This window comes from Myotis nattereri (genome assembly GCF_964212035.1).
Source record: "Myotis nattereri genome assembly, chromosome: 9".
Classification (NCBI taxonomy): Eukaryota; Metazoa; Chordata; class Mammalia; order Chiroptera; family Vespertilionidae; genus Myotis; species Myotis nattereri.
In genome coordinates this window covers 77,255,678-77,269,641 of record NC_138084.1, presented here as the reverse complement: position 1 = coordinate 77,269,641, position 13,964 = coordinate 77,255,678, and the positions used below count along the sequence as shown (strand labels likewise).

At 54.9% G+C, this 13,964-nt stretch overlaps 1 protein-coding gene across 2 annotated transcripts in view; it reads right to left on the bottom strand.

The window, feature by feature from the left end:
- Positions 1–13,964, bottom strand: part of ZBTB16 (zinc finger and BTB domain containing 16) — a 185,339-nt gene that overhangs the window by 52,142 nt on the left and 119,233 nt on the right. For both annotated transcript variants that reach the window (XM_081099172.1, XM_081099173.1), the window contains exon 4: positions 7,404–7,490. In XM_081099172.1, coding sequence (XP_080955298.1) covers positions 7,404–7,490 — 87 coding nt within the window. The remainder of the gene's footprint in view (positions 1–7,403; positions 7,491–13,964) is intronic.

Genomic DNA, 13,964 nt, shown 5'->3' with positions numbered 1-13,964 from the left:
ACCCAGGTTCCCGACGGTCACAGCCATTGGCCAGGCACCAGTGGGACTCCAGATGCCTGAGCCTTCCTTCCAGGGCACCATCCGAGGAGGCCTCCTGTGAGACATGCTTCTGGAGGGCAGACACCTGCTCAGTGCCGTGCTGATCCCAGCTCCGCAGCGTGTCTGACCTGGGTGTCTACGACATCAGTTTGGGTGTTGGTAAGGGTGGTCCCCCTGGGCATTCCAGGCACCAGAGCTTAAAATAAGAATCTGCTCTGTGAGATTGTTCAACCTGTAGAAGAACTTCATTCTGCCCTCACCTCTCCCAACTGCACGTGGATGGGTCCGGTGGCTGTCAGGTCTGTGGGCACAGGGGAAATGGCCCAGTCAGAGGACAAGTCAGGGATCCTGGGGGAATCCCACCGATCTTGTTCCTCCACCACCATTGCCACCAACCTGGCCCTTCACACTCCCGCCCACGGTGGTGGGGAACGGGTGCCCTCCTCGGGATGAATCACGATGATGATACCACCACATCAGTGTTTACTCTGCACCAGGCCTACACGGAGCGCTTCCCATGAACTATCCAATTAACCCTCACAATACCCCTTACAGGACAGATGCCATCATTGCCCACGTGACAAAGAGGAAACCAGGGCTTAGAGAAATTAAGCCACCTCCCCAAGATCATACAACATGAAAGTGATGGGGCTAGCATTTGCCTAAATGAGGTACAGGCTTCCAAGTTCTGGGTGTCCCCACGCACAGAAAATGTGAACTTCACACTCTGACACCAGCTCCTGGGTCCCTCTTCTCTAAAGCCTGCAAGACAAACCTGCTTTGCCCCATTAGGGCCCAAACTTGTCCGGGGAGCAAAGCGCTCTAGAGACCATCCTATCCACTCCCTTCCTTTGGGCAGGTCCATCGTCCCCCAGGAGCCGTGTGCACACCTGTCTCTCCTCCTCCATGGGCTCTCGCCCGGCCCACCACCAGCACTGGCCCCTCTCCCCATGTTTTAACCTACATATGGGTTAAAAGAGTTGAAGACTCCTACAGGTCACCCCCAAGGCCTCCTCGCTGACCCTCCTCCCCTACCCCACAGGGCATGCTGAAGACGGCCCCAGCCCCTCACGTTCACCCAGCAGCCAAGGGAGCGAGCGCCCCTGCCCTCTAATTCATGCCACCCATTCCGTCTGCTGCCCCCAGGTCTGTTCAAGTCCCAAAAGGGGATGTACAGTGGCCTAGACAACGTTATGATTTGTAAAAACCACTCCTCATTAGCTTGACTTTGAATAAAGAGGGTAATTATTTTTAAATTTATTAACTGCTGCCTGGCCAGAGAAGTTTCCAGATCAAATGACATGGAGAAGCTATTTCTGTGCAGTGATGCAGCAATTTATATTACTGATCGGTCATTAAAACCTCTGGCACAAACCCACTTGTGTTTCCTGAGCCAAGATAGTGTCCATGTGTCAAATTTCAAACCCAGAGTATAAATTAAGCCATTAATGGTATTTATCAGTTTATCTGCACTTAAAGAACTCCTTACTAATTTAAGACCTTCCTGATATAGCATCCAAGTGGTGCGCTGGGCGCGTGTGTGCGTGTGTGTGTGCGTGTGTGTGTGTGTGTGCGCGCGCGTGTATGTGTGCCTTCTCACTTTTTATTTTGCTGGAAAGTGTAAAAAAGTTCTGATGTGTGAATGAAGTACAAGCATCTCGGGAGCTGCGTAGCTGCTAATTCCTCGCTGCTCTGCCACCCAAACATTTTGGAAGCAGCAGTGTTTTGCAATATGTATTTGTCATAATATAAAAGGTGTAAAGTGATCTCTGTTTATCTCCTCAATGTCTTCCCTGTACCAAAACAGAAAACCGGAGTGTGGCAACAGAGCCTGAGCCCAGCCCAACCACAGCGTGGCCTCCCAGGGCCCCGGCTGGAGCTCACCAAGATCCTGGAGGGAGGGGACAAGGTGGGTCACACACACCGTGACACGTGTCCAGGCTAAGTGGCGTCAAAAGGGTCAGATGTTGGCCCTGGCCAGTTTGGCTCAGTGGATAGAGTGTCGGCCCTCAGACGGAAGGATCCTGGGTTTGATTCTGGTCAAGGGCACGTACCTGGGTTGGTTGCAGGCTCGATCTCTGGGGCCGCCTGCGGGATGCAACCAGTCAATATGTTTCTCTCTGTCTCTCCTTCTCCCTCCCACTCTCTCTAAAAGTCAATGGAAAAAATATCCTCGGGTGAGGATTAACACAACAACAACAAAAGGGTCAAAAGATGGCAGTCTGTTGGCTAAAATGGAAAAGGAAATACTTTTTACTAAATTCACTTTCCAGTGTCAAGAATACCTGTACGGCCCACCATCACCCATCTGACAATGCTACCCTAGCTCTGTGACTTCCCCTGACGGCGGCCTTAGGCCAGACCCGGTCTGTTTCAGGAGGGGGACGTGGGCATCAGGGTCTGAGGATTCTTTTCTTTTTTTAAATCCTCACCCCAGGATATTTTTCCATTGATTTTTTAGAGAGAGTGGAAGAGAGAAATATCGATGTGAGAGAAACATTGATTGGTTGCCTCCTACACACACCCCAACCAAGGCCGGGCCAGGGAGGAGCCTGCAACTGAGGTACGTGCCCTTGATGAGAATCAAACCCAGAACCCTTCAGTCTGCAGGCCCACGACACTCTATCCACTGAGCCAAACCGGCTAGAGCATGTTGAGGATTCTTAATCAAACGGACCAGAGATCAATGAGCTAAATGGTCTCTGACATGCTCTCTTTAAACAGTAAATCAATGTGCAGGCAGCGGAGGCGTCGTGGGAAGAGCACTGAAGTTGGGTCAAGTTCCAGCTCTCCACCCCCTAGTGGGTGGCTTCGAGACCTTCATTTTCTCACCTATTAAATGGGTATAATACAGGAAGGCGTTTTATAAACTAAGGTGTCAGAAGTATAAGGTGGCACTGCCATTACTTTACTCTCTGGGGTCTCGATTCCTCCTCCTTTTCAGAGCGCGCTCCCTGCTCTCTTGCTGGCTCTCCACAGTCCGGGCACCCGCTGGCTCCCCCAGCGCTCCTACCAGCACTCCTCACATCAGGCCTCTCCCCGTCATGGGGTCCCTTTCTGAGAACCCAAGCGGATTTCAGTTGTGTTCGTCCAAGGACTGGTCATAGAGAAGCCGGAAGCCCGGTGTGGGTTCCGCGGAAACAGCGCTGGAAGTGACCTGCGAGCTCTGCCACGTGTCAGGCAGAGCCGCCTGGGTGCCGGCCCTCCGCTGAGGGTGAGGCTGCCGTTGCACCTCTGCCCAGGAGGGCCCAGCCCGGTGGCACCGGGAGGCACTCCTCTCGGCTGGGGGAGCTTGCCACTCTCACACCCGGGCGGGGAGGGCGCCTTTCTCAAAGCACCCGCCTTGGTCTCTCGTCCTTAATTGGGATTCAACTGTTTTCCCCTTTCACGAGCTCCAAGCACTCAGCTTGGAGGAGCAAAGCCAGGCTGAGCGGGCTGGGCCCTACCTGTGCCACAGGAGGGACCGCACCGGGCTCCTTTCGCAGGTGAGGGGACTTGTAGGGCAGAAAGGCGAGTAACAAGGCAAGGTACTCACCAACCAGGTAGTGGAGTTAGAGCCCCACCCCAGGCTTCTGACTCCAACTCCAGGCTCTTCCAAATCATCTCTCTCTAAACAGTCCTTTTCCGGAAAGGGCTGACTCTCTCAAGTTCTCGTTACTTCATCAATCCTAGAAAGTCACTGGTCCGAGGACACGTCCTGACTTTCAAAGCCAATGCAAAACCCAAACTCTGAAAACAGGCCGGGGTCATTAATATCACCAAATTGTACAAATAAAAACGGTTAAAATGGCTAATTTTATGTTGCACATGTTTTACCACTGCCGTAAAAATTAACAAAGTGATATACCCAAGCCGCTGAACTGTACACTTTCAACAGGTGAGCTGTTCTGTGGGTTATATCTGAAGAAAGCTGTTGAGGGGGGGAGGCCTGGGAGGTGTCTGTGTTGGTCACTGTCATGTCCCTAGCGAGTGCCAGAAGGTGTGGGGTCTGCTTGCGAACAGAGTCCCCTCTGCTCCCCGCGCGGGGCTGTGCCTCTTCCCAGGCCTGGCTGAGTGGCAGCTCGCTCCCTGCTCTGCACATGAACCTGATGGACAGAATGAGCTGCCTGGCACCCTGGCCCGCACGCAGTCCCTCAGCCCCGGAGCAGTTCCAGGGTGGGATCCTCAGTGACGTGAGGTCTAGAGCGGGGCTGGGGAGATCGCCTCTGGCTCTCAAGACAACCAGCTCTGGGGCCCTGAGCACAATCATCTGGGCAAGTCCCCGTCTCCAACGGAGCCGGGCAGGTGCCGGCAGGAGTGCCAGCTCGCCTAGAAGGCTCTCCTCCCACTGCCACAGGCCAACACCCGTGGCACCAGCCCGCTCAGGAGAGCAGACCTGGTGAGGAGGCAGGACAAGGACATACCTGCGACAATAACTGTAACGGCAGCAGCTCACTGGGATCCCTCCCTCTTCCACTGCAGTCCACACACACACACACAACCGTGGTGGCTCAGCCCTGAGTCCAGAGACGACTGCCATCAGTTCCTCTCCCTGTCTGCCTGCCAGCCCTCCCAGAAGGCACTCTAGTCGGCCGCCCGGAACCTGGGCTGACCCGTGCCTGCTGTGATCACTAAAGCCTGGCGGAGCGATGCCGCATCCCCGCCAGCTGCAGGGGGGCTGCCCGGCGCTGTCATGAAGTCCAGCTACTCGGCTCTGGAGGGCACGTGGGGGAGCACCGATAGCCCACGAGGGGCTGAGGAGGCCACTGGACACCCAGGCCGGTCGAGTCTGCAGAATACCCCAGGCAGACACTCCCCGACTGCAACCCCACGCGAAAACTGCCCGGCTGAGCACAGTCAACCCACAGAACTGCCCAAGAAAAAAGACACCGTTGCTTCAATCAACTGCTGTAGAGCCGCCAACAACGGAAACCCTCCTGTGGTCCCGCTCAACCCAGGGCCCAGGGCGCTCGCCCAGACACGTAAGTTGAGTCAGGCCACCCTCCCATTCTAGCCCTGTGGTGAGCTACTGTCCCCTTGCCTATAAATGTGCGTGTGGTATGCATGTGTATGCAGCGTTACCGAGATATAATTCAGGTACCACACAATGTGCAATTCATGCTTTTAAAGCACAGCTAACCTCTGACCAATGGGGGATTCGGGGTGCTGACCTCCCATGCAGCTGAAAATCCGTGTATAACTTTTGACTCCCCCAAACTCAGTTGTGCCTCAGTGCCCACGATCCTTAAGTCCCCTATATAAAATGGCATAGATCAAAGCATACGCCCAGCCCTCTGTATCCGCGGACTCCCAACCACAGAGCACAAACAGTATAGGTATTTCCTGAAAAAGATCCGTGTGTAGGTAGACACGCACAGTTCCAAACCATATTAAGAGTGACTGAAGACAGTTCAATCGTTTCTAATACATTCAGAGTTGTGTAACCATCACAATTTTAGAACATTTTCACTTGAAACGAACCCCCATTTCCTTTCTGTGTATGGATCTGCCTCTCTGGGTGTTTCCTGTAAATGAAACCGTACACCACGCGGCCTTTTGTGTCTGGCTTCTTTCACAGAGCGTGAGGTTTTTAAGGTTCACCTATGCTGTGGAATGTATCAGCACCTCATTCCTTTCCGTAGCCGAATAATATTCCATGGTATTTCATCCATTCGGCAGCGGGCAGACACTGGCTAGGGCTACCTTCTGACTACCGTGAATAACGCCGCGATAAACGTGTATGCAAGTTCTTGTGTAGCTACATGTGTTCATTTCTCCTGGGTACGTCCCTAGGAGGGGCACTGCCCTGTCATACGGTGACTTTGTTTAACCTCTTGAGGAACTACCAGACTGTTTCCCAAAGTGCCCGCACCATTCCACACCCCCACCAGCAGCGCGGGGTTCTGACTTCTCCACATCCTCGCCAACCCTTCTCGCAGTCGTATTTTTATTACAGCCACATCCTGCCCCGGTGAAGGAGGACCTCACTGAGATTTTGATCTGCATTTTCTGACAGCTCACGGATTTGTCTATTTTTGGAGAAATGTCTATCAGGTTCCTTTGTCCGTTTTTAATGTTGGTTATTTGTATTTTTATAATTGAGACATAAGACTCCTTTATATTTTATAACTACAAGTCTCTGATCAGCTTATGGTCTGCAAGCATTTGAAAACACTGTGCTGCTCAGTCCCTCCCTTTAGGACTCTGCTCAGATGCCACCTTCTCTGAGAGGCCTTCCCCGACCATTTGATTAAAACTCCACTTTCCCCCCATCACTCTCTACCCTCATCCTGCTTTATCTGTACTCACCAGCACTTACTATAACGTGGCAGTGTATTCGACACCTATCTGCCTATACTCTCGCCCTGTTAGGATCACAGTTCCATGAGAAGCGCTGTCCGTCACCTATGTTACTCTCCCTAAATGGCCCAACAGTGCCAGGAATGTTGTAGGGACTCAACACATACTTATTAAATTAAATACATCTACTACTATGTATTGAATGCTTACTAAGAGCCAAACATTCTGCCAATCACCTTAAATAAAACATCTTATTTAATCCCTACAACTCTCTATGGTAGGTACTATCATTACTCCACTTTTCTAACAGATGAGGAAACTGAAATTGAGGGAGTTTAAGTAACTGATCCACGGTCCCGCACACAGGAAGTGGCAGAGCTAAAAGTTTAGCTGGGTTTCATCCCAGACGGTCTCAGCTGTACCACTCCCGGGCTCACTCACTCAGGCAAGTCACCTTCTGTCCCCCGAGCCGCAGTCTCATCTGTGACATGGGCGTCGCCTCCTACCTCACACGTTTACTGGGAGACCGGCCAGGTGAGGTCAGGGACACTGAGGCCGGTGCTTGGCACCTAAGGAGTGTCCAGTGGGCGGGGGGCACACCCATGACAAGGACAGTGCGATCACAGTGATGAGAAGAAGCTGTGAAATCAATGCTTTGAAGTCAAATAACAAGATATCGTTGCTTGTTCACCCTGTGTGCAGACTGCTTTCTTTTAGACCATGACTCTACCCTCGCAGATGGGGGACCAGCCACTGGGCCACACAAGGGTGTCAGAGTTGGTCACAGGGGATAAAGGGTGTCCTGACCCTTCAGAGGAAGGGGATGCTTAGACAACATCCCGGACTTTGAAAGATCCTGACAAGAGAAGACGGACCTCGGTGGCCTGTTAGAGACAGAGATTTAGGCCTAAATCCAGGGCAATGCTCTTAGGGAGCAAAGTCACACCTGCCCAGCCACCCCCACTCGCAGGTCCCCAGGAGATGACTGGATATCGCCTTGCTGAAGGGGTGCGGCCGAGATGCCTCCCATCCATGTGCTACCACATTGTGGAGGAGCTGGAGAATGGGGATGGAAGCCGACTCACCTGTATGGGTCTGCCTGTGTGTCTCCAGGGCATCCTCCTTCGAGAACTGGGCACCGCACTGATCGCAGACGAAGGCTTTGGCGCCCGCTGAAAGAAAGGGGAGGCGGTTACTAACTTCCCAGAGTGACATTCCATTAGGAGGCGGGTCCTGGGCCCAAACAGAGCAGGTGGACCTGGGGCAGGGGGTGAACACCTGTGATGTGTCAGGGAGAATCAAGGCCCCAGCAGCCAGCCCAGCTCAGCCCTCCTTCAAGGGGTAAGCACCACCCACATGAACTCCAAATGCGCCGTCCAGGGCCCTCCCAGCGAGAAGAGGGAACCAAGACAAACAGAGATGGGCTCCCGATGGGACACCTGGTAAGAAGGGACTTTGGGGGCTGCTCCAGGTGCGGGATGGGAAGGAGTGAGTGATGCGTGCTCTGCTGCCTAGATTATGCTTCAAGGAATTACTGACATACCTCTACTTGGATAAGCCTCTAGCTCTGTGTGTCCAAAACTAAGCCACAGTTCCCCCAGCCGCCTCCTACAGCTGACCATTCAAAAGCCGGAACGACTCCCTAGTGCCTTCTGGGTAAAGTCCAAACCCCTCCTGATAGCTCACAATGTGCTTTTTTTGTTTTTTTCTGTTATTCCTCACGGAGGACATCCTTTCCCTTGATTTTTTAGAGAGTGGAAGGCAAGGAAGGAGGGGGAGAGAGAGCAACATCGATGTGAGAGAGACCCATCAATTGGTTGCCTCCCGCACACTCCCTGACCGGGGCCAGGATCGAATCCGCAACCCAGGTACGTGGCCCTGACTGGGAATCAAACCACGTGACCTTTCAGTGCCTGGGCCAGCGCTCTAACCCCTGAGCAACCGGCCAAGGCACAAAGCGCTTCTCGGTGTGCTTAGCAGCTTCCCTGCTATGTCTCGGCTTCCTCACTCCTGCTGTCCAGGCTCCAGCTCTGTGAGGAGCTGCTCTGGCTGCGGGAGGAGCTGCGTTCTCCCTCACCACAAGGTCTCTGCACATCCTTCTGTACCTCCTGTCTCTGACAGTCTTGCCCCTCGCCCTGGCCTCTCGGTACAGCCGGTCTCTAGTCCTCATTGAAGCATCAGCTTCCTTCCCCTTGTCCCGCTGTCTGGGGGAGGGAGCCCTCCTTTCTGCTCCGACGCACCCCGTACGGTCCAGTTCACAGCTGCGCATGCTCCTTTACCAATGCCTGTGGGCCAGTCTGTCTCCATCTCCGGACACTTGGCTCCCGAGGGAGGGCATCTGCTCTCCCCCCCAGTGGGACCTATGACTGTACATACTTGTGGAATAAACTAATCAATTCAGTGCAATTCAACTTGGTAAACTTTTTTAGAACCACTATTCACAAGGCTCCAAGCGACAATGTCACGACGTCAAGTTAGACAGGACGACTTTTTACCGCTTACTCGTCGTCTTCAAGATGTTATCTCCTCCAGGGAGCACCTGTGTGAGCCCTGGCGGTCTTCTTTCAAATGTCTACTGGATGCCTCTCTTCCTCCGCACGTCCCTAACCACTGTCCCAACCAGGCCCTCGTGGGGCCGTGCCCAGGACACCGAAGACTCAGGACGGCCGCCACACCACCAGCTGCCCTCGGAGCCAGCCAGCAGACGCAGGCCCCTTGTAGGCCACGTGACTCCTCACCCTTCCTTGCTCAAGAAGATACAGTGGCCCTCACTGGTTCTCCATTCCGCTCCTCGGCCTCAAGGCCTCCACAGGGAGCTGTCCTCACTGGCCCCTGTGCACCACCCGACCCTCCCTGAGTCTCTGGGCTTGAGTGATGCCTGGGCTCACGCCTCCTCTATTCCAGGCCCTTTCTATTTTCAAAACTGGAGAAAGCACGCACCGAGCACCCCAGCCCTCGCTGCTCCGCCCTCCCCCGCTGCTGCCTCTGCTCCCCTCGGCATGACCGAGCACCTCCCTGAGGGTGCCTGTGTTTTCGTTGTCTATCAGGGTTCATAGAGGCAGAATGGTGTAGCAGAAACAATCCAGTGCGTTTTCAAAGCCTCTCAGATTTCCTGAGACTTTATCACACACTGCAGGATGCTAAGTCCTGAGGACATACCATTGCATTTGATGCTGAAACCCTTCTAAAGCGCTTACCATTCCTACCCCCCTTTAGCATATGAGAACCTCGGGCTCGGGCAGGTTCAGCAGCTGGCCCAGGGTCCCACAGGAGCAGCGGAGGTGGAGGCGAAGCTGGCAGCCGATGTCAGAGCCTCTGCTCTGCAGCCCAGTGCCCTCCAGCCTCCTGGTTCCACCCGCAGAGATGCCTCCTGGGCGAGAGGGTGAGCTCTGGGCTGCCGTCTCTCAAATCAAAGAAGTGAAAATCCAACTTACCCCTTGAATGCATCGAGGTTTTGTGTAAAACTCTATTTGGAAAAAATGGTTCTACTGCTCTTTAAACGTTTAAAATCAGGAGTATTAGCACACTCTTAAGGGCTAGAACTCAGAATGTAAGTTGTAGCGTCAGTCTTCAATTAAACACCAATGGCCAGTTCTCACCAGTGAAGGGAGCAAGGAGCCCGAGAAGACTGGGACTGTCCGGCCCGACAGGGCACTGACCTTTAGTAGGTGCTCAGCAAGTATTAGTTGACTGACAGAATGAACGCGTGATACAGTTCATTCTGTCTGACTGACAGAATGAACGCGTGATACAGTGCCCCAGGAAAGATACGAAAGAACTTTCCCTTAAGTGCTTTAAAAGCAAGCACTGCCATCTGTTCTAGGTGGCTGGAGCCGAGTTCTGCAGGAGGCAGGGAGAACAGCTGACCCCTCTGAGTTTCCCTTCAAGCTGGAGGGCACCCCTGGGCCCCAGGGCCTATGAGGGGCTTACAGAGCTTTGAAGAAAGCCAGGAAGCCTGACGTCCACAGAGCCACCCTGTGTCACAGAGGGGGCAGACGTTGACCCTGGAGATGCAGCGTGAGCCTCGAGAGTAGACGGGCCAGAGCGGGAGCACCGGGGAGGGACAGCCCCGGCCCTTCACAGAGAAGCTGCCCCGGCCCCAAATCGTTAGCCACGATGATTTTCCGTGGGTCTGTAAGGGATCTGGTTTTAATTGTATTTCTTTCTTTGGTTCTATCAGTTCTCATGGCTCCCTAGAGAAGGGGAAGGGGCCTGAGGAGGGAAGTGGGGACTAGAAAGAAAGGGCTCCCTGTGGGGCTGGGAAGCCCCAGGAAGCCAGAGCTCCGCTTCAAAGGGATGTGGTAGGAGGAGTTCCTAGAAGACAGCCCTGGATGTGGTGTCAGGGCGGCTTTAATGGCCGAGAGAAGGGAAGGAGGCAGGTGGGACATCAAGGGCCGGATGTGTGCGCCAGACAAGCGCAGAGGAAGACGGCACATCAGCACTCGCTGCCGAGGCAGCGGCTGGCTGGGCTCTACCTGACCACAGCTGGTCGTCCTCCAAGCCCTTCCCCTCCAAGCCTGTCTGGCTGAAGTCACAAAATTGAGCCGAGGGTGTGCAAGTTCCTGTCCTCAGCCACTCGGTCAGAGTCTTCCTCACACATGGATGCCCTGGACATCAGCTCCCATTCATCGAGCCCAGCACACCCCACCCCAACGCCAACTCCCCCCAGCGTAGCCCAACAGCTCAGGCAGGCACCCAGGACACACAAGCCAGCAGAGACAGGCAGCAACCCCCTCTTCCAGGGGGACATGCACCTTTAAATTGTCTCTGTAATGGCTGGCTCAGAGGCAGAAATATTTGGCATCCCTGAAATTAAAAGTGATAAATTTCCTCGGCAAGCTCTGATCGATAATAGAGGCCTCATCTGTTAATCAATAAGACAGTCTCTGCCTGTTTACTGTGCACATGCTGTTCGCTGCTGCCTTCAGTATGATGTCAGGCTTGCATTCAGAGCAACTCGGGTGTCTGTGAACCACATGACGCTTCCCAAAATGCATCCCGGTGACATCACTCAGCCCCTCGTGCATGGACACAGCCTCACTGTGAGGGTGCCGGGGGGGGGGGGGACGAGGTTGTGCCCGCGCCACACAGTGGGTGCATTCACCCCCACAGCACTGCCTGGGCTCCTCCTGGAGTGGGCGAACTCCCGGGCATGGCTTGGGGATGGCCACTCCTGGCCACATGCCCCCTATAAGCAGGGGATGTGTCTTGGGGCCCATGGAATACGTGCCCAAGGGGAATTACAGTCACGAACAGAGACAAATCCCTGTCTGCAAAGAGCTTACATTCTAGAGAGGAAGGCACATTTTGTAAAGTAAAAGAAACAAAAATAGGTGGAGACGAGAGATAAATAAAAAAGAGAAATAAACTAAGCGAAGAGGGATCGAGGTGCCGGGGGTGCCACCTCACACGGCGTGGCCAGGGAAGACCGGTGAGAGCTGACGGTGATGGAGAAGTGCAGGCAAGGGACGCCCGCACACCACTGCGTGGGAAAGCCCATCGCAGGCACAGGCAGGGCGCGGGCCGCTGGCGGGAGTGGAGCTGCTGGGAGAGGCAGCGACGGGGTCAAGTCAGGGATGGGCCGCAGAGAGAGAAATTAAACAGGAAGGAGGGAGAAGCACAGGATGAGGCAGGCTAGACCCCTCACACATGAGCTTAGTGAACGAAAGGAGAAGACGGCAAGTTCTGGGTGGGGAGGGCGGGGCCCCGGGCCCGGATTAGCCGTACTGCTGTGGTCACCACGATGGTCATCACACTTCGATGAACTAGCTCCGTCTGTAAGAGGGGATGGCCGTCCCTGCCCGCCCTGCTCGCAGCGGGTGTGCGGATAGCAGGAGATCATGGACGTGAATAAACACCCCACGTGGTTCCTCCCCAAGCACTCGCAGACGTAAGAGCCGGGTGTCATTTCTACCTCAGGAAGCAGCAGAGTCTGGCTGAGAGCTCGGATTCGGGTCAGACAGATCAGAGTTCAAATCCCAGCCAAGCTCATCACCAGTGTGGCCCTCAGCCAGGGGCCTAATCTCCGCAGGCTGTCGCTTCTGGGATGTGGGAGCAGCAGGAATCGGCCCCAGAGACCTGGGCGTGGTGGGAAAGGGCGGCCTGTCTGAGGGCAGACACGCAGAGCCAGAGGCAGCAGCCCTTCCGCACCGCAGGGCGCATGGCTCCTGGGAAGAACGCCGCTCTGCACGACTGCTCCACGGACACTCATACAGTTATTTGGGGGTCATCTGTCTTTTGTGAGGTGAGGCTCACATTTGTAAAGACATATTTCACTATAATCTCTCCACACACCTTGTCCTCTGACTTAAAGGTGAGCGGCTGTCTTGTTGAGGGAGCAGGAATATCCGTCACAGGACCAACCTGTCAGCACTGGCGGCCCCTCAGCACCGGCCACGAACAGCGCCGAGCCTGGGAGCCCCTCGGCCGCCCTGCCTGCTGGGCTCCGCTCCAGCCTCCCGGCAGGCGGCAAGCCCCCCGAGGCCTGGCCCCTGTCATGCTCGCTCTCTATCCCCGGTGCCCTGCTCCGTGCTGGGCGCAGTTTCTGATTAACTAAGTGCCGATAAACAAAGAAACCCTCAGGCAGGCTCCTGGGAGCAGAACTGATCTGGGAAGGGACAGTGGCCATTCCGGGCACTGCCAGGCTGTCCCCTAGGGGGTGGCAGAGTCCTTCTTCTACACACTCTCCCGGGTTCTCTACTGCCCTCTTCTCACAGCTCAAGGTCCACAGTCTCTGGATGGAACCCAGGCCATTGAGCAGAGAAGAAAGGAGAGGCTGGGAAGTGGGGCTGTCTGCCTCGTCTGGAGCAAGACCTCCTCCTCATCAGCCCTCGCCCCCCCTCCCCGCCCCCCGCCCAGTTGCCCAGGACTCACGCCCTTGCAGCAAAGAAGCAACCCCTCCCTCCAGTACATGCAGGAGTCACCTATCCAAGGAGCCCTCCTGTAGCCAGAGTGGACCCTCACCTGGCGGGCCGGGGGCTGCTGTGACCTCCATTCCCAGCCCCAGCACTGAGTTTATCTGAGAGTCAGTGCTACAGAGACAGGCAGGTGGCTCGGTGGGCTGGAGTGTTGGTCTGAGCACCTAAAGGTTGCAGGTTCGATGCCTGGTCAGGGCATGTATGGGAGGCAACCGATCGATGTTTCTCTCTCCTCCCTCCCTCTCTAAAAATCAACAAAACATATCCTCGGGTGACTTTTAAAAAAGAGACAGACAGACATCTTTGCCCCTGCCAGCTCCCAGGGGTCTGCAGGTGAGGGTTCAAGGATGTCTTAAGCACTACACTGGGGGCAGCAGGCACCGCCTGACCAAGTGCATTTCCTAGGCTGCTAGGTCTCCCTTGACTTCCTGATGCTTCCAGAAAGCTAGACAGGGGCTAGAGGAAGGAGGGGGTCCCAGCAGGTGGAGAGGAAGGAGGCGGTCGCTGCAGCCCACAGAGGCTGGAGTGGTCTAAGGCCTCCTTGTGTGGCAGCCGCGTTCATGCCGGGCTCAGGATCACCCGACTCGCAGGAATCGGAGGGACATGCCAGGAAAGCACTTTCAAAGCCATAACGCTTTCTCTAAATGGCCAGCATTCCAAGGGCAACAGAGCTGAAATCCAGCAGAAGGCGGGGCGTCGAGCTCCCCGCACTCCCTCCCCGCACACTCT